Raw genomic sequence first — 27,962 nt, 5'->3', positions numbered from 1 at the left:
TCTCCCGCTTCTCTCCATGCCGCTGCTGCCCCGTAGCGTCCTGCCCGCCCTGCTGCGCCGCCTCCGCCGCCTCGCTTCCCCGTCCGTCGCCGCCACCGCCTCGCTCCGCTCCCGGCCCGTCCCGGCCGCGACCCCCATGGACGGTCCGCAAGCCGAGGCGCTGCTCGCGCCCCTCCGGCAGGCCGTACGGCACCAGGTAACGCGGCTGGGCCCGGCGGAGGGGCGGGGGGGGGGGAACTCCCGGCCGAGAGGGGTCCGGGTGATGGCTGAGTCGTGGGGGGAACACCCACGGAGGAGGCCCCGCCTGTGGACCCGGCGAGGGGACGGGGGACCCGCTGAGATGTTGGGGTGGGGGGGTCGGGTGTGTGACAGATTCTCTGGGCCCGGTGCTTGCGCTTGGGTCTGCGGGGAGGTGTCCCCCCTGTCTCCCCCCGCCCCCCCACCCATGCGGGTCTGCGGGTTTCAGGCGTGAGCCCACCCTGGAAGGGTCCCCGTGATTTCTGGCCAGCGTGGGTTCCCTTGGGTGCGGCGGGAGTCTGCAGGTGTCACCCCGCGGGTGGGTGTTGCTCTGCCCGGGGGTGGGGGGGGAAGCGTGGGCTGGCAGCGTGGGTGGGTGGGTGTCCCGTGGGTGCCCTCTCCCCTCCCCGCAGCGATGGCGTGCCTGAGGGCTGTCTGCTAGAACTGGATCTGTGCGTCAGGCTGCCCGGCTTGCCTTGGTGTGTCTCGCCGTGCCCAAGCTGGGGCTGACTTTGTCACGCTCCCAGTGCCCTGTAGCTGGCTCTTCACCTCTGGTGCGTAAAACAGCATAGCTTTCCTCATCCCGTCGGGCCACATGGTGACTTCCCTTTAGAGCTGGGTTTGTGCTGGGTTTTGGAGGTGAACGATATTCTTTCGAGTTGCATATTTGCTTGATGCAGTAAGGGATGTTAATTCCTGTGCACATTTTCCATTTCATCGTTCTTGTTTGTCTAGATGTGTAGCTGTCTCCTATTAGCTGGGACTGCATCGCTTTCTCTTCCCATCTCCCTCACAGCGAAGCTGTTATCTTTAGCTTCCTTCTTACCTGAGAAGGACTTGGTTGTCTTTTTGTTTCGTAGGTGAATCTTCATCTTGGTACCCTTGCTGCATGTGTTAATTGCAGCACATGGGAGTTCCCTTTCCTCCTTGCTTTAGCAGCAAGACCTACGCATGTGGGTTCCTCCTTTAAATTGCTGAATCCGTAGTCGTCTGCTTAGCTGCACACACAGCTACGTGTGTGTCCTATGTATTCGTAGGTCTGTGCATGTGTTTCCCCATTAAATGAGTGGATTTATGGCCCTCTAATTATGCCAGCACTGCAATGAGTTTTTATTATGAATCATTGTACAGCATAATGCCTTGGCAAGAGAGCTTCTTGTAAATAAAATTATGATCTCTACAGCTAGCCAATTTATTTACTTTAAAATCCTGTATCTTGGGTGCTGTCATTTGCCTTTGAAGTATCAATGCACTCCTTCTTTCTGGCTCCCTGTGGGATGGAAACAGGAGCGTGAGGTGCCAAGGAAAGGTTTGTGGGTACATTGGTGTAGCAGGCACCGAGGATATTTTATCGTACAGCTGACAGTAGTAATTCCCTAAGATGCTTGCACAAGATAAAAAGGAAGGAGTAATGAAGATTGAGGTAGTTAATACCTTACGATGCGGGGGACCCTGTCTGTCAGCTCGTGGAGAAGCGGTTTAATTAAACCTGAGGGACTCTTAACCTATGGAGAGGAAAGTAAGCAGCGTATTTTCCTGCAGCAGTGCCTGATGCAATAGGCTGCCGTGATCCAGGGGTGGATCCCTCTCTGCTTTACTGGTCTGTGGGACAAAGCTGCAGCAGAATTTGCCACATCGAGTACTGCTGTGCACTCCTCCTCTGGGCTGGGCTCGAGCTTGTAGCTTTAATTAGATTGAGTCTTGTCAGCAAACATATTTTTTTTTTTCTGCTTCAGTTGTGTTTTTTTTTTCTCCTTGCGTATGTCTGAATACTCTTTTACTTATAGATCAGGACAAAGAGTTGCTGTATGCTGCCTTCAGATGCTCAGCAATGAGCAGGGTGATAGCTCTGTTGAGTCAGCAGTAGCTGCTTTGCTGCTGCCTTGATGATTTTTCACTGCCGACCCCCTAGCTCAACAAAGGCAATTTGGACTTACTACTTTAAAGAAAAAAAAAAAAAAAGATCAGATCCCTCCCTCTGCCACGTTACCCAGGAATGGCAGTTGAAGTCCTCAGCCCTAGAGTGAAACTTTCACATTTTGATCTAACAGGTTACCAGGAAGGAAACAGCAAATTTGTTTTGTTCCTGTAGCTGACGGGGTTAGGGAGCCTGACAGGATTCTTATTATTCATTATTCTCCTTGTCTTTGTTTGTTTTACTGCAGTTTTTTGAGTCTTCCTCCTATTAATAAAATTAGCCTTTGAACCCCTTAGCTCTGAAGCACGTTTAGCTTTTCTAATCTGATCGCTGAACAGGAATCTGTGTATTGACTTCTCTTTGATTTCTCAGTTGCCTGTAATATTAATGTCAGAAAAGCTCAGAATTTATGAAAAAGCTGGTATTGTGGAAATGTTGTGATCTCTTTGGATTGCTTTTCTTTTTTTTTTTTTTTCTTTAATGGAGAAGTGCAAGATGCAAGGAAAGTGCTGAACTTGGAGCATCCCTTTCTTAGAACACCTCATTTGAGAAGCCATTGACATCTCTGTGCTTTTTCCTCCTGGGTTGGCTCCTTTGTCCTTCTCACGCAAGATAGACCTTGTTTTTGGCTGAAGAAGAGTGGACTGAAAGGAGGACTTTTAATTAATTTGTCTCCAAGAGCGGGCTGGACATGTCTGCTGAGGATCATGTTCAGAAAAGCAAGCTGTTGGGTATTTAGGCGTTGAGCACTTCCCTGGGATGAAAGGGGAGAATCATCCCCCCAGGGCAAAGAGACCTTTGTGGAACCGTAACAAGGTAGTGTTGGTTTGACTTGGGCCAAAACCTTGGTGTAAGCCCACTGCAGAGTTTTGCTGCCCTGAAATATTTAGGCATTGGAGTTTTTTTAATGTTTTTTTTTTTTCTGTTTTCCTCCGCTCAATTCTTTCCCAAAGTTATTGGCCAGGTTTTAAAATCAGTAACTGTTTTTACAGATAATGCAATGCCTTCTTTGCTTAGATATTAGGCTAAAAATGTCGTCTTCTATGAGATCTTCTAAAAAATTGTGTACTTATTGGCCAGTTTTGAACAGATTTGAGAGAGGAAAAGAAGTCTAAAATGGTCATAAATTGTGAAGAAAGGGAAGGAGTAGAACGAAGAGAAGACTTATTACTGAGAAAGAGAGCACAAAGCCTTTATTAACTATCTGAGAATCCACTTAGTTCATCCTCAAAGACAGAAAGCTAGGATTTGTGAAATCTGCCGTGAAGCGGTGCATACAGGAGTATATTTGCACGCTGCGATTTAATAATAGGTCTAGGATTTAACAACAGTGGAGGGGGTTGAATTTCTCTGATGATATCTAGTCCTGCTAACTCTCAAATGCCTACGCGTTTCTCGCTTCTACCGGTTGAAGCAACCTGTTGAGATCTGCGTGGAGAGCAGGGAGGCAGGACAGAACCCTCCTTTTGGATTGCCAGGGGAGCTGAAAGAAGGAGAATCCTCATTTGTGGCATTCAAAGAAAGAATCTACATCTTGTGTTTTGTCTCCTTCTTCTAGGGAGAACTGGTAAGGAAGCTGAAGGAAGAGAAGGCTCCCCAGGTGGATATAGACAAAGCTGTAGCAGAGCTCAAAGCTCGGAAGAGGATCCTGGAAGCAAAGGTGAGTCTGGAAATTAAATTTGAGTTCCACAGTTTTGTCTGAAAAGCCTTGAAATCTCTACTTCATGCTTTTTTACAGTATTGATTTGGGCTGAGCAATCGTAGCAGGGTAAACCGAATCACTTCTGACATAGTTTGGAAGTTTTCAAATAGTGGCGATTTCATTCTTCATCTGTTGTGCTGATATGTGTTAGCATTAAATCACTGTGTGCAAACAAATAAATATGAGTTCAGGTTGTTCACAGTCAAAGCTGAAATTCAGTGTATGTGTCGCTAATCTTCGTTTACTGTATAGATCTTTTTTGTGCTCAGTGAGAGGACGTGCTGTTCACTGTAGTGAGTTTCATTTTCAGGTTCTTTGTGAAGCGTTTAAATTCCCAGACTGGCATAGAACATGTTTCTTTAGAAACCGTTTTGTTTGTTACACTTTAAACAAAGTTTTTGGAAACATTTCAAATAGCCTATGGTTTTCCTTAACCTTAAAGAGAGGGATGTGTTGAAATTGTGCCCCTTTTTTAAATGTGGTTGTGCTCTGAAAAGTCTTTCCACAAATGAAATGATGGAACTTCAAGAATGTTTTATTTCTACTTCAAGAAACAAAGAAAAATATACTTCCTTATCCTGCAAGCTTCCTTCCCCGCCTCTGTACCCTCAGATTGAAACATCAAAAAAAACCTCCAGAAGCATAAGAACAGTCAAGTGTGCAGATTCACCCAGAAAACTGCCAAGGTTGTTTCTAATTTGTGTTTTATATAAAATGATTGCAGTTGTGCTTTGACGGTGCTCTTAAAAATAAATGAATAAATAAATAAATGCACCACTGCTTGCGATGAACTGTGAGAATGTGAGTTTACCTGAACTGAAACTATTTGACCCTGTTTGTCCTACAGAGTCATGTGAAGCAAACAGTTAGCGCACTCCTTCAGGTTCTGGTGTTACGACTGCCTGTTTGCAGACATTTAAACCAAGTAAAAAGATGTCATTTTTACTGAGTAATCAACAGAGAGCTGTGCTTGGAAACCATGGTGTGAAACCCGGACTGATAGCTAGGTTGTCCTGGAGTAAACGGTTTCTAAATGATTTCCCAAGTCTAAATGTTTCCCAGCCCTCGGAATCTCGACGTAGGGAGACGTAGCAGGGCAGGTTAGGAGTCGTGGTATTCTGTGAGCCCCACCTTTCTGTGGCCAGAGTGCCTGTAGGATGCAGCGTAGAGGCGTGCCGGTCAGAATTGTGGAATTCTGTGTTTCTGCACAATTACACAGTTTGTGTGGGCTGTAGCCATGTCAGTGCAAGAACGACCTTGCAAACGCCGCGTCTGCCCTTGTGAGTGCAGCGCTCCAGTACGGTCTTTCTCTCTTGACGGTATTTCCAGCAATGCATCACAGTTGCTTGCAACTTTTGCAGAAGGCAGCGGTGTGAAAGCTCGTTAGCTTTAGCAGCTGCTGGTGCAGTTTTCAAGCCCTATGATTCCTACTTAAAGATCGCAGAGTGGCTCTGAGTTTGAAGGTTTGAACAGAGCAGAGCAGTTGAGTGTTTAAAATTCCTTGGCTTTATGTCCTCTAACAGTATCTTAAGTCAGTAGATGATTCTTCTCCTATACAAGGTTTTTATTCCTCTTGAAGGCTAACACAGGCACTTTTCTGCCTTCTATTTATGAATATATTTAGGTTTATGAATATATGCTGGATAGAAGAGACTGTTTCTTTGACTTCTGCACCAGTTCATGAACTATTCCTTTTAGGTAGTAGAAGATGGGCTTTATAGAATTCTGTACCTGCTCCAGTTACTCTGGTGCTGCTGGCCATTTCTCCCTGCCAGTTCAGAACTGGGCTGTGTCACCGTTGCTCTCCTTTTGTCCATCTCTGGGAAGAAGCCGTCCTTTCTGTTAAGAAATCCTTGTCGTTGTGAAATGTGATTCTATGTTTTTAGGCAGAGAGTGCCAAATGGATTTCCTTTCCATGCTTTAAAAGTGCTGTTCTGGTGCTTGCTGTCATGTGTGCTCTCTGTTTTTGACTTTTTCTGTCTCTCATGTCTGTCCTCCTGTCAGAAACGGGAGCTATTAACTGGTTTTGGTTTGCTTGAATTACAGGAGCTGGCCTTACAGCCCAAAGATGACGTTGTGGACAGAGTTAAAATGGAAGACACCCTGAAAAGGAGGTTTTTCTATGATCAAGCCTTTTCTATTTATGGAGGTATGGATTTGAAAAAATGTACATTTTAAGCCCTTTAGGCTGATGTTCTGGTCTGTCTAGCTGTGTGCAATTCCGTGCCCTTGCAATGTTACATTAGTGCAACATAAAAGTTTTTTTTAAAAAACTTCTCTTCAGACTTTCCTGCTTGAGTCTGTAAGCCTTTCAAAAGTTCCCCTTTCCTAAAGTCTTTTGGTGGGGACGGGGCTCAAATTTTGTCTTTTGCTTTCTGAATGTAAATGAGTGGACTTCAGCATGCATGTTCTGAGCACTGCATTGCAGAAGATGTGTTTTTTTTCAGAGGAGTAGAGTATTTTGGTGTTTAAGGGGGTTATCAGCTTATTCCCTCCTAACCATTCATCTCTACCTGAGCATTCCTTGGCAAGATAGTGCTCAAAACTACCGTGAACTTTAGAACCTGTTAGCTTAATGAATTTTATCAATGAACTTTATTGAACAGGTGAACAAATGTGGCTGTTAAACCTCTTCAGAGAGCTGATTTGAGGCAGCTTGGGGCAGGCAGGGCCAGCACAGTGCAGGGTTACTACTCTTTCACCTAAGATACTAAAATAAATACTCTGGATTGTTTTATTGACTTTTTCTTTCTTTTTTTTCCTCTTTATGCCTGATCTAGTGATTGGCAGATAGGCTTTATTGCTGACAACAACGTGTTGCTTTGGCAGGTGCATTATCACTCCTTTTATATTCAGATTTCTCCTTTAGATATATTGTTCCCACAAAACTTTCCACAGAATAGAATCCATTAGTGGAGAGAGCGTGGCTTTTACAGTTGTTGATTGCAGGTGTTTATCAGTTTCAGCTTCTACGACTACCTGACTCCCCGGTGCACTCTGCAGCTGAACTGTACTGGTCAGTGTAGGGCAGCATCTGTCTAGGTGCTTCATGGAGTTTGCTCTCAGCCTTTACCCAAACACAAATACAGGCTGGGTGGAGAATGGATTGAGAGCAGCCCTGAGGAGAAGGACTTGGGGGTGCTGGTGGATGAGAAGCTCAATATGAGCCAGCAATGTGCGCTTGCAGCCCAGAGAGTCAAACATCCTGGGCTGCATCAAAAGAAGTGTGGGCAGTGGGGCAAGGGAGGGGATTCTGCCCCTCTACTCCACTCTGGTGAGACCCTGCCTAGAGTACTGCATCCAGCTCTGGAGCTCCCAACATAAGAAGGATGTGGACCTGTTGGAGCGGGTCCAGAGGAGGGCCACAAAGATGGTCAGAGGGCTGGAGCACGTCTGCTGTGAGGACAGGCTGAGAGAGCTGGGGCTGTTCAGCCTGGAGAAGAGAAGGCTCCGGGGAGACCTTATAGTGTAAAGGGGGCTTATAGGAAAAATGAGGAGGATCAGTAGGGCCTGTTGTGATAGGACAAGGGGTAATTGTTTTAAAGTAGAGGGAGGTAGATTCAAACTTGATATAAGGAAAACATTTACAATGAGGGTAGTGGAACACTGGCACTGCATGCCCAGAGAGGTGGTGGATGCCCCATCCCTGGAAACATTCAAGGCCAGGCTGGATGAGGCTCTGAGCAACCTGATCTGGTTGGAGATGTCCCTGCTCCTTGCAGGGGGGTTGGACTGGATGGCCTTTGAAGATCCCTTCCAACCCAAACCATTCTATGATTCTATGATTCTTCAATTTATGTCATGGGTCTCTATATAAAAAGCTCTCTTAACAGTGAGACACATTCATATTCTGTTTAACACAGAGAAGCTGATGCTTCATACTCAGAAAATGACCTCAGTCTTAAACCAACTGGTGGAAACACAGAGGGAGGACATTTCTTCCAAACAATGCAGGTTCATACAATCTCTCACCCACCATGTTTTTTTACATTTTTGTCGTTGCAGGTGTCAGTGGTCTGTATGACTTTGGGCCTGTTGGGTGTGCTTTGAAGAACAACATCATCCAGGCATGGAGACAGCACTTTATTCAGGAAGAGCAAATTCTGGAGATTGACTGTACCATGCTCACGCCAGAGCCTGTTCTGAAGTAAATATGGGTCCTTCTTTTGCAGCATGTAATTTCTGGTCGTATTTGCTTCTGTAAAGTTATGCACAGGGATCTTGAGACTGGGTCACCCAATTTCATACCCCATTGCCGTGCAAAATAATTAGATATCAGTGCACAGGTCAATGTGAGAAGCTGTTAATCCATAAATCAGAGAGAACAGTGAGGACTCGTGTCTGAGAGTCTAGTGTCTTAATGTCTCCTAGCAGGCCTGTTAGGTAAGAAATTGCCATTATCCCCGTTTCTAAAAGATCAGGAAGAAAGAAAAAGGATTAGGTGACTTGCCTAAATCTGGGACACCTAGGTCATAGTTTAGGATGGTGACCAGGTTGCTTGACCATCCTTCCCTTCTCTGTGGAGGGATAGCAATATGCAGTGTGTTAACTGAGCTCTGAGTGCAGATGATGCTTCTGTAGCTCTGGGGTTTGAACCCCTCTTTTTATCCACAGACCAGGTAGAGGGACCACCTTCCAGGATGAGAGCATAGTTCAGACTCTGGACCCTTTCACCTCCACGTACCTCTGCTGAAAAACCAACAGGTTTGCTAAATATGTCAGGAGGTTTTGGACTGAGAGCCTGAGCTGAGTCAACTGCGTTACCTTGTATGGGTCACGGCGTAATGGGCAGAAGCTTTCATGGATCACTGGTGAAAACAGTCGGAATCTGTCCACCTGAGCTACTGGTTACTCCTCAGAACTGCATCTATGTCTTGCTGTGATCACAATGCAGTTCCTAAAGGCACTAAGTGTCATCTTAGTGACACGTTTTAAGATTTAAATGTATTAATACTTTCTCACAAATCAGGTTTTCTGTGGGATGGTACTGCTTAATGTGAATCTGTAATCTGAAGCAGGAGTGAGCCTGCAGTATGGGCACATATTTTGAAGGACTTCTCTTTGATAATGGTCCATCCACTGGGATCACACAGTACCCAGCTGTCCAGTGGCAGCTTTCACGTTCCTTTTTTTTGTATCATCTTTTCCAGGACATCCGGCCATGTAGACAAGTTTGCTGACTTCATGGTGAAAGATGTGAAAACTGGGGAATGTTTTCGTGCTGATCATCTCTTAAAAGGTCTGGTTTTGTTCCAAGGCTAGGTGGGCTTGGGTTCCTGTTCTCTACTGTGTTCTGATCTTAGCTTTCTTGAGTTTCAGTTGCTTCTTGTTCAGAACTGAGAAATGATTTAATGTAAATGGACAGAGCATCCATTCCCTATGCAAAGGTCAATTACACAGCAGCTACTGACTTTTGTATACTTTGGAACTCTTTGGGAATGCTAAACAGACTTCAGGCATTTCTTAGGTTTGCAAAGTCTTCACACTTCTTCCTGGTTATTGGTTGAAGTTTTTTTAAAAAACAGACCAGAAAAATAATGCGAAGGAATCTTAGAAACCCATTTGAAAACTTTTTCAAGTACAGCTCCATTGTGAAAGGAAGGATTGTTCTGCTGTAGGTTTAAGTGGGTTGTGCTCCCTGGTTTTCCAGTCTTTTCCTTGGAAGTTAGGTATGTAGAACAATCTGTGTTGGCATTAAAACTGTTTTCATAATATTCAGTTAAGTTGTTTTTTTTTTTATTAAAAAAAACCAACCAACCAACCAACCAAAAAAAACCAAAAGAAGCCCATCTTACCTCTGCCCACTTTGCATCATGAACAAGAGTGTCCCTGTCTCTTCTGCAGCCCACCACTGGTGAACAGCCACCTGCTCTTACTGCACTAAAACGTCCGATCGCTTTTTTCAAATAAGAGTGGGAAGTCTTAGCACCACTGTCTGCCTTTGTATCTCACGGAGGATGTTGTGCTTTAAAGTGGAATGTGGTCTAACCCTGCTGTACCGAGTCAGTACGTGCCTCTGAGTACATTCCCATAAAATTAGCCTTGCTGGCTCAAGATGAAACGTTGCTTTTAATTTCCAGTCTGTATAGAAAGAAAATAAGGAGGAAGGGACTACAAAGCCATTGCTTGGGTTTAGAGGAATGAGTGTTGGAAAGAAACTAGATAAGGATCGGTTGTTTTCCCTGTGGCACACCAGTACAGCAAACTGGTGCGGCTCCTCAGCTGTAGATCAGCATTGCCGTGGTGACATGAGTGGAATTACCCTGATAGATACTAGCAGGGCAACTGGTGGGTGGACATTTACGCTCATGCTGGAGGATCCTTCTGATTTGTCTAGCTTTAGACTGGGATCCATGGTGAGGTTGGAGTATAAACTCACTACGTCCTTTTCTTACTTGCAGCTCACCTGCAAAAGCTTATGTCTGACAAGAAATGCACAGCAGAGAAAAAGGCAGAAATGGAAAATGTTCTAACACAGGTAGGTGCCTGCCTGAGGAGGTGAATGCTTCGGGGATGTGTGTGTAAGACACGTGTGCGACGTAACAGACACAAGTGTGATGTTTTAAAGTTGTGTTGGCTTTGAAGCACTCAAGATTCGTTCCTCTGTCTCTAGCACCTCACACAGATTTTTTTCCTTTGTTTACCATGAGAATATTTGGTACTCCAGGCTGACATTCCTGAGCAGCTGTACAGACATTTGCCTCTTTTAAAAATGTGTTTTTCTTACTTTGTTTTTAGTGGGTTTTATTCTCATGACTTCTACGATAAATGCTTCCAGAGCCATGCATAGAATGAATATTTCCTTCCAGAAAGAGCAACATTTTTTTTCAGTGTTTTGCATCACTGAGCAGCTGTCATTAGGTTTTCCACACTACAACACTGAACTTTGACCATCCCTTAGGGCAATCCCTCTATTAATAAGCTCTTTTTATGTCCTGTCTTGAGTTTTCTCTGATGTATGAAGGATATGACAATTAATGCTCGAAGCAGCTTATTTGATTTTAAAGTTAACTGTTAAATCTTTGCTGTACTGTTCAGTAGAGATCCTTTATGGTAGTTAAGTCTAGAAACTACATTTAAATGTACATGTGCAAAAAACTGATAGATAAATGCACAAAACAGTGCCAGAAATTGTGGCTTTTGTGTGGTTAGATTGCAGTTAGATCTGTGGTTCTACTACTGCTTCATTCCCATCTTCCGGAGAAAGCAGAAGGTAAGATCCTGGAAGGGGCTGACATTATCCCACTTATGAAAGTGTCCAGTCATTGCCAAATTGTTTTCAGAGCAAATGGAAAATCTTTCACCAAGAATCCCTGTGCTGCAGATTTGCTCTATTAAACTAAAATGCAGAACAGCTCTAAAAGAAAGCATCTGACACATAGCTTGAATATTGTGTTTCATGCAGCAGAAGAAAGAGAAATGAATGCAGACAAAGCACTGCAGAAATTTTAGCTTTCTTCTCTGTCATTGCTGTATTTTTTTTCCTTCACAACGCACTGCTCCCTATGTTTTAGCTGAAACTGTTCAAAAGAAGGTACTGGTGGGTGGTGATGTGGTCCCAATGACTTTTCTTCTGCTTTACACCCCCTCTTCTGCTCAGTGCTTGCATTTCTCTCTAGACTTCAGACTTTCTGTGGTGTGACTGTGGTGGACCTGTATTACTAAAACAGATTTGCAGATGTTTAGTGTATTCTTCTGTCGTCGATTCAAACTTTAGCTTGCTTGAAAATTTAGATTAAAAGAGGATATTTTGTGCAGATGATTCAGAGCTGATTCAGATCAGTAAAAGATGAGAAGGACATAATCCATTCCTGTTTGCTTGTCTAATAATTAAAATAATTCTCCTGTGTTTTGATATTAGTTGGATAACTATGGCCAGCAAGAACTTGCAGATCTCTTTGTGAACTACAACGTGAAGTCACCTATCACTGGGAATGACCTGTTTCCTCCTGTTTCTTTCAATCTGATGTTCAAGACCTCCATTGGGCCTGGAGGAAACATGCCTGGGTAGGTACTAATCTCATTCTGCTTACACTCTCCCTTCTTCATGTTCTGCATCACTTGGAACAAAAATGAAGTCTCAAGAAGATTGAAATACACAATTTCTTCTTGAATAACCTTCCCCTGCTTTTCAATCCCAGTCTTCTCTGGCAGCTTCTCATACCTTGTACTCTTGGTGAGAGGTAGGAGAAACAAGGAGCTGTTGCAGAATCACAGAAATACTGGAAGCAGCAGACTGTGTGGATCACAGCTATGCCCTTGCTGGTTGGAGCTGTTTCCATAAAGCCAGTTGACACTGGTTCCCCAGTTGTCAGTGACTTCATGGCTGTAGATAACCTTCTTCAGCGTGCCCGTTTCAGGATGAAGTTACTTAGCAGTGCGATCCAGTAGTAGCATCATTTACTGGGTGTTTGTAGATAGTGTGTGAGAATGTGGAGTCTGTTATCTTGAGTTGGGGTCTCCAAAACTAAACTGAAACCCTTCTTGAAGAGTGGAGAATTATTCTTGCATATTTTCTGGGGTGGGATCAGGGATATGTGTTGTATGTGTTCTCTGTCATAGTACATGAAATAGTCTGTGTAGGTGGAAGTCTTCTCTGTGGAAGTCTCAAATCAATGTAGGGGTTGTAGGAGCCTTGCACTAAAGCCACTTCACAGTTCATGTAACAGCAGAGATGCAGTCAAGGTTTTCCTGCAAAATCCTCGTTTGTAACCAGCCTGGTACAGCTCAGGTCTACACAGGATAGGTGAGGAGGGTTCATTCCAACACTGGGGGTTGGACTAGATGAGTTTTAAAGGTCCCTTCCAACCTAAACCATTTTATGATTCCCTCTGACTTCCGTAACGTAACTGGCCACTGTATTTCATTCAAACATCTCTTTCCACTCCATGCTTGCAGCCAAGTCATCCACTCCATTTCAAAAGCAGCCAAGTCATCCACTTTACTTTTGGGAGTGACTCTGGAGTGCTGTGTTTGAGCTGCAGCTGATGTTTGTTTGTGTTTTTCCGCTCAGTCTGTTGCTTCGTTGTTTTGTGTCTAGAGTTAAAAGAATCAAGAGAAAAAGGACCACCTTTATGTTTTGTAGTAACTGTGTTTTAATTTGCTCACTGCTTTCCCCACCCTTTTATCTTCCTGAATTTTCCTCTCTCCCATCTCCTTCCAGCTATTTGAGGCCAGAAACTGCACAGGGAATATTCCTCAACTTCAAACGTCTTCTGGAGTTTAACCAAGGCAAACTGCCTTTTGCTGCTGCCCAGATTGGAAATTCCTTCAGAAATGAAATCTCACCCCGCTCCGGCCTTATCAGAGTGAGGTACTACAAATTTTCTCTTTCACAGAAGGGTACCTGGGAGCAGGTAGCACCCCCCTTTTGTTCCAGTGTTTGCACACGATTGCTTCACATTACTGCTTTGTTCCAGACCACTTCTGATAATGTGCCTAGTGAACCTCAGAGTTCCCAGGCAAAGAACTCATTTAGTTAAGGTTTTAACTACAGAGTTCTATCTAAGCCTGGCTAGTGAGAAGTAGGATCTCTGAAATAGCTGTTGTTTTAGAAACATCTAGATTAAACTCAGTTTCACTAAGAAACTAGATGAACCTGTAGAAAGTTTTATTAGGAATTTTAAGGTGAAACTAAATCCAGTGGTGAGACTGGTTTGTGTTCCAGCCTGTACATTATCTTGGCTCTGAGTTTGCTTATGTTTTTAGAGTACTGACTTGCTTGTGAGAAGCTAAAACATAGTAATTTATTAGAGGGGCTGTGGCTCGCGCATGAAATATTTAATACGCATGGTTGTGTTTCCGTTAGGGAATTCACCATGGCAGAAATTGAGCACTTTGTGGATCCCAGTGAGAAAAATCACCCCAAGTTTCAGAATGTGGCAGATCTCAACATCCTCCTGTACTCTTCCAAGGCCCAGGTCAGCGGTCAGTCCGCCCATGTCATGCGGCTGGGAGATGCTGTCCAACAGGTAACATTCCTCCTGCAAGCACATGGAGCTTGCTCTTTTGAATATTGCTCTCAAGGCTAAGTTACAAACCGTTGTGTTGGTGCCAGCTGGGGTTTTCTCCAAGATTTAAGAGACAATTCTCTTCAGTGAGTTAGTGTGACTGAGATCCAAGCCTGGCCTTTGTTGTCAGTAGTGAAAGGCTGCAGGTGGTACTGGGATGATTAGGGGTTAAGCTTCACACTTAGCTAATGGGAGGGGAACAGTAGGGAATAGTAACATCTGCCAAAAGCTCAGCAGTGACTGGGAATCTAATCTACTCTAATCTAGGCTGGGGTTTAATCTGATTCTCCACGCATGCAAATTATGAATGAGTAGGTTTACCAACCCCCTCCCCAAAACTCTAAATAAAAAAACCACCAAAACACCACATCCATCCAAACGCAAATCCTCCCAAACCACAACTAAAACAACAACAAAAAGAACACCACCCCCCAGTTGTGTTGGAACTGTGAATGGTAGGATACCGCTGTTGTGGGGTCCTGAGCTATAACTGCACTTCCCAAGTACTGTTGTGACTGCGCTGTTGGGTACAGCAGGGTATTCTCAAGCAATTGATCTTCAGAGACAGTTGGTGATGAGTCCTAGAGTAATAATAACTTGCTATTGTGCTCAGGTGGAGGTAACAGGCAGTGGCACTAGGTGAATTTGAAAAGATGTAATAGTTTCAGGGGAGACATAGTATTTCATCACAGGCAGCTGCAAGAAGTTGTCTGTCAGGTTGTCTGCAGAAGTACAACACATCATGACCTTACTTCTTTAGGAATTAATGTCTAGGTGGTGTTTTTTCTTCCTACTTTCTCTCTTTCCAGGGTGTGATCAATAACTCCGTTCTCGGTTACTTCATTGGCAGAATCTACCTCTTCCTTACAAAGGTCGGTGTATCCCCAGAGAAGCTGCGCTTCCGACAGCATATGGAGAATGAGATGGCTCATTACGCCTGCGACTGCTGGGATGCAGAGTCCAAAACGTCGTATGTAAGTGACGAAGTCAGCAAGTGGCGCTCCGTGTCACATCTGTTGACAGTGCGGGAAGTGGCTCTGTTTTATTTCTTGGTTTTTAAAACTAGAGCTATGAGTCTGATGTTTCTGTCCGTTCTCACCTTGGTTTGAACACACTTACTGCAGTGGAAATATTCTGGGTCCAGGGCTAAGGGGACAGGTCAGCTCCCTGCAGTGGGCTTGCACAAAGTTTCTGAGCTGTTCGTGCTTGTTCGTAGGTCCACACTTCAGACTCCTTTGGTGGAGCCCGAAGTTGCCTGTGGACATTGTGCTGGTTGAATTTAATCTGGAATCAAAAGAAATGTCTCGGTGCTTTCCAAAGACTGTAACCCCTTTAACAGCAGTGAGGAAGGATTTGTTTTGGTGAAGGGGTTATTCCAGAGCAGATTCCTGCCTGCTAGATTGCTTGCTCTTCCTTTCCCACTTCCAAGCTGTGAGAAATGTGAAGTTCACTCCTCCCAGTTCAGGCAGCTGCTGCTGGGAGAAAAATTTCCCAAGGATTTTTTTACCTTCCTGCTGAGTTACTAAGAGGTTTTCCATTCAGGCCTTGTTGGGTGCTTTGTTTTTCTCTTACATTGTTGGCTGGATTTTGAAAAATGTCTTTTTTTCTTTTAGTTAAAACAGCAGTAGGTGGTTAGGGGCAAGGCTCTTAAACTCATTTTAGATTCTCTTGGAGAGCTTTCAGCCTCTTCAGTGAGTCTCAGCCAAGTATATCAGTTGGAATGATAGTTTCAAAAGAAATGTATTAGAAGGCAATACAGGCACTAGACTGTATTGATTATGAAGTCATTCCCATCTTTAAGAGTACAAAGTGTACTTTTTAGGTTGAATATGGGTTTAAAAAAAAAAAAAGTTATTTCCTTATTTTTCCCTCGTGTATTGAAGCACATGTTCTTCTGCCTGGTTAGACTTTCCAAGGAGTCTAGGGTATGTGCAAATTCCTGAAAATATCAGGAATTGGTTTTTTTTAATCTCCCTTTCTTTTCTTTTAAGGAGCTGAAACAGACTTATCACTAGTGATACTTCATTGCAGCTAGTTAGAGGAATAGTAGCCAGTAAAATTCCAGCAAACTTAGGATGATTTAAAAAAAAATTATGCAGTTTGGATGAGTGATTTGTCTTCATATAGAAAAGCCCTGTAGAAATGATTGAAGGAATGGCTTCCTCAGAATGTAGGTAGCTGACTTCAGTAAGCTCACAGCCTCTCCTCCCAGCCAGCCCAGAACAGGCTGGATATGTGTGGGCCACACCGTGTAAATAAGATTAAGAAACCTTGCAAGCCTTGTCGTGGACCAGGACAACACTCCCAGAGCAGTGCATGCAACAGCCTATTTTGTGTTTTCTGAGAAGTAGCTTTAGTACCCTGATGGTTTAATTTGTGTAAAAATTCTCAAAGGTGTTCTGGAGCACCGTGATTTTTCAAGCACAGGGATTTCTTATGTTCACAAACCTTTCCTGACACCCTGCTATATCACTGCAGAGTGGAAAACTACGCAGCGTCTTTATATGTGCACTGGAAAACTACAAACTGTGCCTGTGTGTCCACGCTGATGTGACAGGGTGAATGGAAAGCAGCTGGTGTGCCTTTTCTTATATGGCATTTTATTTTAGAAAATCCAAATAGTGGTTTTATTTGCGGCAAGTGTTGGAAGGCTTCATCAATTCCACGTGCATAGGTGGCGTTTTGAGATTCTTTCTTGCCATACATGCTGAAATGTTGGAAGAAGGGCTTCCCTTGGAAGTGATATGTGTTTTACCAGCTCCTAACCCAGACTTTTGACCGTTCTAATGTGTCTGTTCCATTCTTGCGGAGTGGTAAAGCCCCAAAGGCGTGATGTCTCGTGTGCCTATAGCATGTGAGTGCTAGGACTGTGTGCTCTGTCCCCAGCCCCAAGCTGTTGGCACAGCGCTGTGTTCTGCCAAGCCATGTGGAAAACCCGGCCCTGAACGCGGGCGCTGGTTAGATAACTGATCGTTTCCTCTGGAAACAAATGGAATCATTCAAATGAAGGAGCAACGAGTGAGTGAGGGCTGCTTATTGTAACAGAGCTAATTATGTAGAAAAAACAGTCACGGGAGCAGGGAGGGCTTAAGGGCGAATAAACATATTTGATGGTTAAGTGGACAAAAAAGTGAGTTGGTGAAAGCTTCCACTTTTGTTTTTTCAGGGTTGGATTGAGATTGTTGGCTGTGCTGATCGTTCCTGCTATGACCTCTCCTGCCATGCCCGTGCCACCAAAGTTCCTCTTACAGCTGAGAAGCCTCTCAAAGAACCTATATCCTTTCAGAATAAACCAGATTCTCTGGAAGTGGGAAGTGTTTTGACAGTGAGATGTCCCGGAGAGCCATACAGCTCTGTTTTAAGTTACATCTGTAAATTTAACAGGGAGAGCTAGAGCTACAGACCAGCATGACTTTGGGAATAAACTGTAAAGAATTGAGCATGTGGGTGAGTTTGCTCAGGTGGGCAAAGGGGATTTACTGTTGTGCTTTGTTTTCTTCTAGCTTAATGCTGGGCTCTGTTTTGGCTGTGAAACATGGTTTAAATATGAATGTGGGGTTACTGTCCCAGGTTGCTCCATGTCATTCCATGGTTCTGCTGCTAGCTTGTAAAACAAGTACAAAACTTGAAAATTTATGACCTTCTGCCCTAAAGTATTTTTTATTGTTTCTTTCTTCTCTTGGAGGGAAGTTCCTTCATCCAGTAGTGTAGGAGATTTCTTTGTGTTTGTTTGAAATAGCAAAAGAGCCAGGCCCTGCTTTGTGTCATCTCAAAGTCCTTAACTGCCTTGTACAGAACAGTCAACATTGTTCAGTTTGAGGCAAATAAGGGAGCCATTGGCAAAGCTTATAAGAAGGACGCAAAGGTGGTGATGGAATACCTTTCCATGTGTGATGAGTGTTACATCACTGAGATGGAGCAGCTGCTCAACGAGAAAGGGTGAGCTGGCTGTGCGTGCGTGGTACGCTTCTCTGACGCCTCTGGTGAGGGTTCCCAAAGTGCTGCTGGATTAATTTGAGCTGCCTGAAACCAGCTTCCTTGTGAGAGTAGGCTGAGTGGATCATCTAAAATGATTTAGTTATGTCTCTTCTGACAAGTCATTGCTGGTCATCCATCAACATATCTCTTTATTTATGCACGTAATTGTGTAACCGTGGCTTTCAGATATCTGTTTGTTTGCGTGGGAATGAAAACATTTGCGTGGGGAAGAAAGCATTTGGCTTTAATAGGATCGTCCCGTAAGAGAGACACCTCAGTGAAACTGAAAGTCTTTACCAGCTTTCCTACTCTGGTTTGAGTCTGGTTTGACTAGGACTTGCAGATGGTTTTGAACTTAATTTTAAAATTAAATAATTATGTGAGTGATGGAACAAAACAGATAAATGAGAACCAAAACTTGTGTGTGTATCTTCCAGTATTCAGGACCTGTTACAGCCTTTGACTTATTGGGGTAGCAGTTTGTCTGTTTTTCCTCGACCTGTCTGCCTGTGTTTCTAACACATGCAGGAACAGAAAACGTAGGAGATCTCTACAGTTGTCAAATTTGGCTGAAGCAGGCCAACAGCTGTATAAGTTCTGAGAAGGCTAATGATGCAGTAATAAAAAATAAACTTCATTTCCTACTTGAAATGGTAAAAGGTGCAGGATTAATGAATATGTTCCAGATGGTAACATTTACATTTTTTTTTTCCCTGAGCTAAAATGTATTTATTTTACATTTCTATGAATGTGAAAGTGTAGAAAAAACAGCAGCACTCTAAAATAGGGAGAGAAACTATTGCAGAATGTGGTGATGTACATACATCAAAACCAGAAGAAAGTGAACTTAGTTCATCCAGAATCCCACTGAAATGATTCGATAGATGAGTTTTAATCAGTACCCTGGCTTTGATTGTTAGTGGACTCCAAGTGTTTAAACTCAGCGTCCAGTTGTAGCTGCATTCAGAGTAAAGCCTTTAGAAACTTCCGCCCATTTGGTATCGGGTCCAAATGTAGGTGATTAGCTCAGGCTTTGCTGAAACATGTTTTTGTATTGTGCCAGTGGGAATGTTTCAGCGAGGGTGGTGCCGATGCTGAGTACCTGTTGACAGTGCCGATGTCTTAGACCTGCCTTTCACATGACTGTGTTTGTATAAAGCCATGATGTGACACGCTGAGGTTTACAGCAGCAATTTTCTGTTCAGACACGTAATAATAAAGACATTTGCTTCCTGTAAGTGGGATAGGTCAATACTGCCTAAATTCCCCTCAGCAAGGAGCATGTGCTAGTTGCAAGTTAGCAAGGAGCAAGAGAGGGGACTTAGAAGACCATAGTATGAAAAGCTTCAGAAATAAGCAATAAAAGAACCGTGCTGTGTCCTCCCCTTTGTTTGGTGTCTGTGAAAATGCACGGTACCTTCTGACACGACTCGGTTTTCTTGAGAAGTCCACACACTCAACAAGATGTACAGTCTGCAGCAAGTGCCTGTTTCGTGTGCCTCCCTTTTTTTCTTTTGATGTATACACTTCATCCTGAGATTCTTCCATTTCTTAACTGAGTTTGCTTCAGACTGTTAACCACAACTAAGTTCACTGTGATTATGAAAATGGTCACTTTTAATGTATATGTAATAATTTTATTATTAATGTAAATTTCTTTTAGTGGACAAGCCATGTGTTTGTTTGATCTCTGGGGTTTTCCCTGGCTTCTATCGTCCCACTCTTAAAGTCAACCAACGGACACAATTAATGAAATGTAACTTGTTTATTTATTGCGGTAGTTTTTAAGTGACTTCTTTTTCCTTTGCAGGGAATTCACTGTTGAAACTGAAGGGAAAACTTTTAAATTAACAAAGGATATGGTTACTGTGAAGAGATTTCAGAAAACATTGCATGGTAAATTTTTATCTTTGTTTGATCATCAAAAAGAGGCAGGATACACTTTGAATGTGAACTTTATCAGCTGCATTGCCCTGTTGGCGTTGTACCGTGGCACAGGAAAAATGCTAAATGTTACTTCCTTGAAATTCAACAATTTAAGAGAGTTTCAAAGCTTTCACACGGCAATGGGATTTCAGTGACCATTGATGCAAGCCTGTCTGCCCGCTTCTTTCCTAGTCTGTCCAGAAACCCATTTAATAGACTTTGGGCAGCATATTATATTTATGCTGCTTCAGTTGCATATTCTAGGGTTTGTAGGGTTCCACGTGGTGCTGAGAACGAGCTGCTGTAGTGATGGAGGAACGCGTGCTAGCTTCGAGAGCTTTCATCTTCGAGTTCATTGCAGTGCAGCAGATGGGTTGTGGCAGTCTGTTGGTAGGGCTGCGGGCAGATCTCTGTGCTCAGAGCTCCTGTTGTCACTCCACTGCCTGGAGTCAAGTCTTCCAGCATCCGCCAGCTCACCAGGCTGCCGTGCTGGCCAGACTCTTCAAGCTGACAAGTCCAGTCAGTTCCTCTGGTAGTCAATAATCACATCAGCTTTGGTCAGCAACAGCATCTCCACAGAGCTTTTGTCCTGATGTGGGAAATAAAACTGGAAGCTAACTTTCCAAAATGCACAAATTTAGTTCCTAAAAAATTCTTATCTTTCAGCCAGCTCTGTAAGCACCTCACTCAAGGTCGTTTGGGAGGTCTTTGACAGAGCTGGAGACTGAGGTAGATTTTTCCTCACTTCATACTGTAACAAGTCGATCATTCTACCTTAGGTTGGGAACATGACCAATGCTCCTAGGAAGGAGTAGAGCAACTTGTAGCATGTGCAGATTACATTTGTTCTTGCAGCTGCTGAGCCTTTGAGATGTTCAGGTGTCTTTCAGTCAGAATGTGTTGCTACTGTGGCAGGCTTTGCTTTGTCACAACTTCAAAGAAGGAACCAGAGTTGTAACTTAGTGACTGTAGTATTGCTAGGGGCCAGCAAGTAGAAACACAGTTGCTGGTTTTCCTTTAAATTTATGCATTTATCAGTTTGGCTGCTGTCTGTAAGCAGGTGGCAAAGCTTATGGTTTCCTTCTCTCTTGCCTTCAAAACTGATTGGTCAGTATACAAATAAAACAAGACCATCCTTTTGGAAGGTGAAGTCCCACCTTGGGTTAGGTGTTTCATTGAGGAGGATTGGCTCTCTAGGCACATAGCGTGGGAAGCAAGTCCAGGTGCAGTGCTGGAGAGCTGGGTTCTACTTTTGGTTTTCAAGACCAGCTGACACCTGTAATTGTTGTTTCTTCTCCAGTTGCTATGTGGGCTTTACCTAAATAGCAGCACTGTCTGAGCAGGGCAGCTGTCCACTGAGCTCCTTTCATACACAGAGGGGAGAAGAAGGAAAAAGCCTCTTTGAGAGACATGTGGCAAGAATTGGAGAGAACGGCGGGTATATAACAACATTGCGCATCCTGTCTCCTGGGAATTTTTGCAAACACTAACTGGTTAATCTTTGTTATTTCCCACTCTCGTGATATGTTGCAGGGCGATGGCGAATAGGGAGGGTAGCAGCATCGAGGCAGGCAACTGAACGACTCAAGAATACAAAGGGAGTCTTTGCTGGAATTTGGGTTGGAGCTGAAGCTGCATGCTTCTCTGCTCAGACTGCTGGGTACTGAGGCTGTGTCTGTACAGTAAACCAAAGTGGGCCAGGGGTTGAGCATTACCCTGCCATCATCCACTGTCTGCAAATTCCGTGGCACAGTTTTGGTCCATGCCAAGTAGCACTCGCCCAGACAATGCCTGGATAGAGTTTGTAGCTTGGTGTGGAGCAGGGACTGCTCCCAGTGGACAGTTTGGATGAGGCTTCACTGTTGTGAAATAGAGGAGGGTTTATAGAATCACAGAACGGTTTGGGTTGGAAGGGACCTTCAGAGGCCATCTAGTCCAACCCCCCTGCAAGGAGCAGGGACATCTCCAACCAGATCAGGTTGCTCAGAGCCCCGTCCAACCTAGCCTTGAGTGTTTCCAGGGATGGAGGCATCCACCTGGGCAACATGTTCCACCACCCTAATTGTAAAAATTTTCTCTCTTATATCCAGTCTAAATCTACCTTCTTTGACTTTAAAACTGTTAGCCCTTGTCCTATCACAACAGGCCCTGCTAAAAAGACTGTCCACATCTTTCTTACCAGCCCCCTTTAAGTATTGAAAAGCTGCAGTAAGGTCTCCCCGGAGCCTCCTCCAGGCTGAACAGCCCCAGCTCTCTCAGCCTGTCCTCACAGGAGAGGTGCTCCAGCTCTCTGATAATCTTTGTGGCCTCCTCTGGACCCTCTCCAACAGGTCCACATCCTTCTGATGTTGGGGGCTCCAGAGCTGGATCCAGTACTGCAGGTGGGGTCTCATGAGAGCGGATTAGAGGGGCAGAACCCCCTCCCTCGACCTCCTGGCCACGCTTCTTTTGATGCAGCCCAGGATGTGTTTGGCTCTCTGGGCTGCAAGCATGCATTGCTGGCTCATGTCCAGCTTTTCATCCACCAGTACCCTGAAGTCCTTCTCCTCACAGATGCTCTCAATCCATTCTCCAGCCAGCCTGTATTTGTGCTTGGGATTGCCCCAGCCCACATGCAGGACCTTGCACTTGACCTGGTTGAACTTCATGAGGTTGGCACAGGCCCACCTCTCCAGCCTCTGAAGGTCCCTCTGGATGGCATCCCTGCCTTCCAGTGTGTCAACGGCACCACACAGCTTGGTATCATTTGCAAACTTGCTGAGGGTGCACTCAATCCCACTGTCTACGTCATTGATGAAGATATTAAACAGTACTGGTCCCAATACGGACCCCTGAGGGACACCACTTGTCACTGATCTCCATTGTGACATTGAGCCGTTGACCGCTATGCTCTCAATGTGACCATCCAACCAATTCCTCATCCGCCAAACAGCCCACCCATCAAATCCACATCTCCAGTTTAGAGAGAAGGATGTTCTGGGGGACTGTGTCAAAGGCTGGACAGAAGTCCAGATAGATGACATCTGTAGCTTTTCCCTTGTCCACTGGTGTAGTCACTCCATCATAGAAGGCCACTAGGCTGGTCAGGCAGGACTTGCCCTTGGTGAAGCCATGTTGGCTGTCTGGAATCACCTCCCTGTCCTCCACGTGCCTTAGGAGGATCTGTTCCAGGATCTTCCTAGGCACAGAGGTGAGGCTGGCAGGTCGGTAGTTCCCAGGGTCTTCTTTTCTACCCTTTTTAAAAATGGGTGCAATGTTCCCTTTTTGCCAGTCACCAGGGACTTCACCTGACTGCTGTGACTTCAGATATCATGGGCAGCTACGTCAGCCACTTCCCTCGGGACTCTGTGATGCATCTTGTCAGGTCCCATAGACTTTGGGATGCTCAGGTTTCTCAGGTGCTCACAAACCTGACCTTCTCTTACAGTGGGAGGAATTTTGTTCCCCCGGTCCCCATCCTGTGGCCTGTCCACTCGAGGGATGTGGGAAGAGAAATTGCTAGAAAACTGAGGCAAAAAACTTGCGTACCTCAGCCTGCTCCTCCTGTATTGTTACTAGTTTGCCAGTTTATCTGCACGGATGCAAGTTGTGCTGTGCTGTTTGTTCTCAGGGCCAGAGAAGGGGCACTGACTTGTTATTTACAGCCGAAATATGTTCTGGATGTGGACTAAGTCCAAATCTCAGCTTCAGGTATTTGTATTTAGAGCAGAAATGTTTAACCTTTTATTTCCGTGTGCTGAGCTACATGTAATCAAAACCTCAGAGCAGAAAGGCAGCTTCAGTAAACATATCTTTTTGTGTATAAATTCTTTAATGGTGACATGGATTCTTTTGTATTCCAGTGGAAGAAATCATCCCAAATGTAATTGAACCCTCGTTTGGTATTGGGAGGATCATGTACACAGTGTTTGAACACACGTTCCACATCCGGGAAGGAGACGAGCAGAGAACGGTGAGCTTTCCTCTGCTTAAAACCAGCTGCAAGCGTTTGCCTTTCCCTGACATTCAGGGGAAGGGCTGAAATAAGGCTACACAATACACAGCAGAGGTGGGAAAACCGAGGTGGGCTGTAGAATTGCTGTTTTTGCCAGCGTACGTGTCACTTTTACGTGCACACTGAGAGCGTTCTGGAGCTGTGTGTGCATGAGGCTCTCACTGTGTTACTGCAAGGGGGTGAGAAATTCCTCCTTCTGGATTCACAACTTGGCAATGTCCCATCACCCAGAGAAAGGCATCTCTTTAGTGTTTTATTTCCTCTCTCTTTGCTGCTTTTCCTGGAATCTTAGTTCTGTGCAGCAAGATGGATAATAGACTGAATGTTTCCTCAGTTCCCCTTTAAATTAAATTTTCTCTGATTCTGGGCACCCCTAAAATCTTGGCCTGAAACTTTGCTGTAGCAGGGGCCAGAGTGAAGTGCCGCCAGCCTGTTCCAGCTAGTGCCCAAACTGGGATGCTCTACACCGCTCTAGTGGCCCGTGGGAAGCTGGCTGTAAACTTCATGCTGGTTCCTGTTCATTGTTTCTGGCTGCTAGACTGTGTTTATAGAAAAGGAAAATAACAGCGCTCCTCAGGGTTTCCGGTTGCCAGAGGATGTGATATAGTTACGAGTGGCGGGAACAGGATTCAGGAGCCCAGAGTTAGGACGGAGATGACTTTTAATCAGAAACTGCTCATGAAGTATAAAATATTGGACTTACCTTCCTTTTAGTGCCTGTTTACTTTCTGTGTGGCCTGGGCTGCTCTGTATCCTGGCATGTCTCAGCGGTATTACTTCTGTGCCTTAGCCGATTGCCATGAAAGATGGGGTTTTTTCCCCTTTTGGCACATTTTTCTTTTCTGAGCTTGCCTGTGGAGGGTTCTGAAAACCTTTGAGCTGCATATACTCCATGTGTGCGCACAGTCTCTGTGGGAGTCAAACAAGGAGTGAGGAGATTGTGAGAACTCTTCCCTTTAGACTGTCCATAAGACTAAATTTCCTGGAAAGACCCCTTTACCCTTCATTTTTCTGTAATTCAGATGAGATTCACTTTCTTCAGGGAGGGCTCTGCTAGATATCTTTTGGTGAGAGGTAATCTTTGGCTGTCAGGAGGGAAGGGGGAGTGGAGGACAGCTGGAGAAATCCAATCTTGCTTCAGCGGTGTGAGGTGTGACTGCTGGAGCCCTGGATGCTCATGTTTTACAGAAGGCCAGCTGCTCCCCTGGAACAGTCACCCTACCTCCAACCTCACTCAGAGCTTATTCTCACCTCTTAAGAATCTGACCTAACCATTGAACTTGTATTTATTTGTGCTTTTTCTTTTTTCTTTAGTTCTTCAGCTTCCCAGCTGTTGTAGCACCGTTCAAGTGCTCTGTTCTTCCTCTAAGCCAGAATCAGGAATTCATGCCTTTTGTCAAGGAATTATGTAAGTGTTTTGAGCACTGTGGGTCCCATGGGGTTGTGCACTGGGAAGAGAGGTTTCTTCCTCAGCGCTATAGGGAGAAAATAGTCTTGGGATCACGTGGCTGTCGTGTGCAGAGGGAGAGCCATCAAACTGAAACAGCTGAGTTGGTTGGTATCAGTCAGCTTTGGGCATCTAGCAAACTCTTCAGTCTGACCTCAAAAAATCCAACTCCCTGCCCTTCCCCACGTTGGTTTGCAGCGTAAAAGATGTTTCTTTTTTTTCCTTATGTCAGAAAGAAATCTTTCCCACTGCTTGGGAAGAGCTGTCAGAAGCAAGGTTTCATTTACTATTTTTTCAAATTCAGTTCTTTTCTCAGCTCTTGTTGGCCAGCTAATTTATTGAATCGGTCCCAGAGCTGCTGAGCCTTCAAGCATTCTGTCAAAATGCCCACTGGTACCATCTAAGAGTGAATACGTGAAGGATAGGAACGTAAGCTGCATGCCAGACAGTGCCTATTGCTGTCAGCATCAGTTCTGCTCCGGGCCTCGCCTCCCCATGCTGGATGTGCCCCTGCACACGTAAGGCTGGCGTGTTTTTGAGTTAAAGCAAAGTTGTAGGAGTTTAATGACAGGTTGAAGAAATGGGTGACTTTGCTTTTTGGATGAGAGCTGAGTGATGCAATGAGAAGAGCTGTGAGAGTAGCGGTGGTACCTGTGGGGTGGGTTTGAGCTCGTAGTCTTGGCAGAGTCTGGAACATTGGATCCTCTGTCAAAATAAAAATGAGGGGCTCTGGTGCTGCTTGAAACCAGAACGCATGGTGCCTCACCTAAGGTGGTGCCATGAGGATGTGGGAGGCCACTGCTAGGAGCATGTTGCCTGCTGAGTATGTAACGAGTCCTGGTCATCTCCCACTTCTCTGCTTCTTGCAGCTGAAGCACTCACCAGGAACGGCATCTCTCACAAGGTGGATGATTCCTCGGGATCCATCGGCCGGCGCTATGCCAGGACTGACGAGATCGGCGTGGCCTTCGGGATCACGATCGACTTCGACACTGTTAACCGGACACCTCACACTGCTACCCTGAGAGACCGCGACTCGATGCGGCAGATCCGAGCCGAGGTAAAGGGCAGGCAGATGGGTTTGGCTGACAGAGCCAAGTCTGTTTCTTATTGGCATGGGGAGAGGGTTAATGGCTGTTTCTGACCCAGCGATGACTCTGATCTCTGCGGGAGCTGCCTCCAGCTCTTGTAGGCAATTTAGCTGTTCTGAGAAATCCCCAGGGAAGAGGTGCTGGTCAAACAGAAGATGTCAGCCCTGCTGCTAAAGTGAGGAGAGGTTTTTGTTTCTCTGGGATGCACAGGTGTTGATCTTACTTGAAAGCCATGCCTTGTGCTGATTGCGCTGCTCCTCAGAGGTCGTCTTTCTGAGTGAAGGCTGCTGAGTAAATGCATTTGCTGGGCTGTGTCTGGCTTTCAAACTCAGGGCTCCTTTGAATCCACAGGCACCAAAAGGCAGAAGATCTTTGCCTCCTGGCAGAGCACAGCACAGACACAACTCCTCAACGCTTGCTTCTTGATGGCGCTGCCTGTGCAGCACCAGAGAAGCTGGTGAACCATTGCCCCAAAGCCTGCCCTATGCGTGCTCCGCTGGTTCGGCCATGATAGAGGCTGGAATAGCAAACCTCCCCGTGGTGGTCATGTCGCCCGTGAGCAAAAACTGCTCAGAGCTGTGGACATGCAGTCTCAGCACCCCTGTTGTGCCCTTTGCTCCCTGACCCCCACCAGGAAGAAAGTTTGGCTCCTGTAGGAGGCTGAGTTGTTCCAGCTCCGCTCTGTACAAAGGCAGCTGGACTGCTGGGGGCTACAGAGCCGGCTGCGGGTTTGGTTCAGCGTAACAGGCAGTGCCAGCTCCTCAGGGCACCCATCTGTCTCTGTGTCACCTGGGTGACCTCTCACTGCTGAGCAGCAGAGACGAGACTTTGTTATCCTTTAATTTCTGCAAATTTCCTAGTTTCTCTCCCTGATCCTTCCCGCCATGACAGTCTGCTATGAGGAGCAAAGAGAACGCAATTGGCAACTTCTTTTGTGTAGGTGTTTTGTGTGAGTAGATAGGGCCTGGCTAAATCCTGGCTTACAGCATCTTTTGGGTATATGCTTTGTTTTCTTTCCCTTCCAAAACTGTAATATAACACCACCAGGGATGAACCTTGCTGTGGGCCAGCACAGTGACAGTTGCATTTCCCTCATGGGTCACCCTGAATAACAGCAATCTGCTGAGATGACACAGACTGTGATTTAAGATGTCCTCCTAGCTAATGGGCTTTCTCCCTGGAAATGATCTTGCAGGAAGATATCTTGCACCTTTTCTGTTGCAGAGTAAAAATCACCCATGTTCCTTAAGTATCCAACAGAGCAACTTGACTCTGATGCCTTCGTGTTTTATATCTCTTTGTGACTTTGCTTGCAGATCTCTGAACTTCCTGCCATCATTCGTGACCTGGCGAACGGTTATCTAACCTGGGCTGATGTTGAAGCAAAGTATCCACAATTTGAGGGACAAGAGACTGGCAAAAAGGACACAATAGAGGAATAAAGAAAAGGACCTGAAGTAAAAATCCAAGCAAATGTCCACTTTTTACTGTTTATGTTAATATGAAATAACCTTGTCATGTATTATTCAAAGCTGCATTGTTTGTGCACACAGGGACTATTTTTTTTTTCCCCCTCAATTGCTGCCTGAATTTAAAAAATGAAATAATTGCAGTCCAAGTTAAAGGTGTTACGAATAAAAACACCGTTATATATGCCTG

At 45.0% G+C, this 27,962-nt stretch overlaps 1 protein-coding gene across 1 annotated transcript; it reads left to right on the top strand.

Annotated features, from left to right (window-relative positions):
- On the top strand, window positions 1–27,962 carry GARS1 (glycyl-tRNA synthetase 1). Its single transcript, XM_086741885.1, has 17 exons — window positions 1–196; window positions 3,714–3,815; window positions 5,904–6,006; window positions 7,863–8,004; window positions 9,008–9,096; window positions 10,259–10,335; window positions 11,719–11,864; window positions 13,021–13,170; window positions 13,666–13,828; window positions 14,677–14,841; window positions 17,034–17,142; window positions 17,662–17,806; window positions 19,656–19,741; window positions 23,614–23,723; window positions 25,080–25,173; window positions 26,082–26,272; window positions 27,620–27,962. The coding sequence occupies exons 1-17, from the start codon at window positions 17–19 to the stop codon at window positions 27,743–27,745; spliced, it is 2,178 nt and encodes a 725-aa protein (XP_086598011.1). The 5' UTR covers window positions 1–16; the 3' UTR covers window positions 27,746–27,962.

Source organism: Chlamydotis macqueenii, chromosome 2 (genome assembly GCF_036417535.1).
Source record: "Chlamydotis macqueenii isolate bChlMac1 chromosome 2, bChlMac1.mat, whole genome shotgun sequence".
In the NCBI taxonomy this organism is placed as follows: Eukaryota; Metazoa; Chordata; class Aves; order Otidiformes; family Otididae; genus Chlamydotis; species Chlamydotis macqueenii.
The sequence above is the reverse complement of the archived record's forward strand: the minus strand, read 5'-3'. Positions and strand labels throughout refer to the sequence as shown.

Excerpts from the sequence above, each read along its gene's own strand:
- GARS1 (XM_086741885.1), top strand. The coding sequence starts at position 17 with ATGCCGCTGCTGCCCCGTAGCGTCCTGCCCGCCCTGCTGCGCCGCCTC. Across the intron at positions 17,143-17,661 it reads GAAGCCTCTCAAAGAACCTA|GAACAGTCAACATTGTTCAG; the intron begins TATCCTTTCAGA and ends CTGCCTTGTACA. Across the intron at positions 17,807-19,655 it reads CAGCTGCTCAACGAGAAAGG|GGAATTCACTGTTGAAACTG; the intron begins GTGAGCTGGCTG and ends TTTCCTTTGCAG.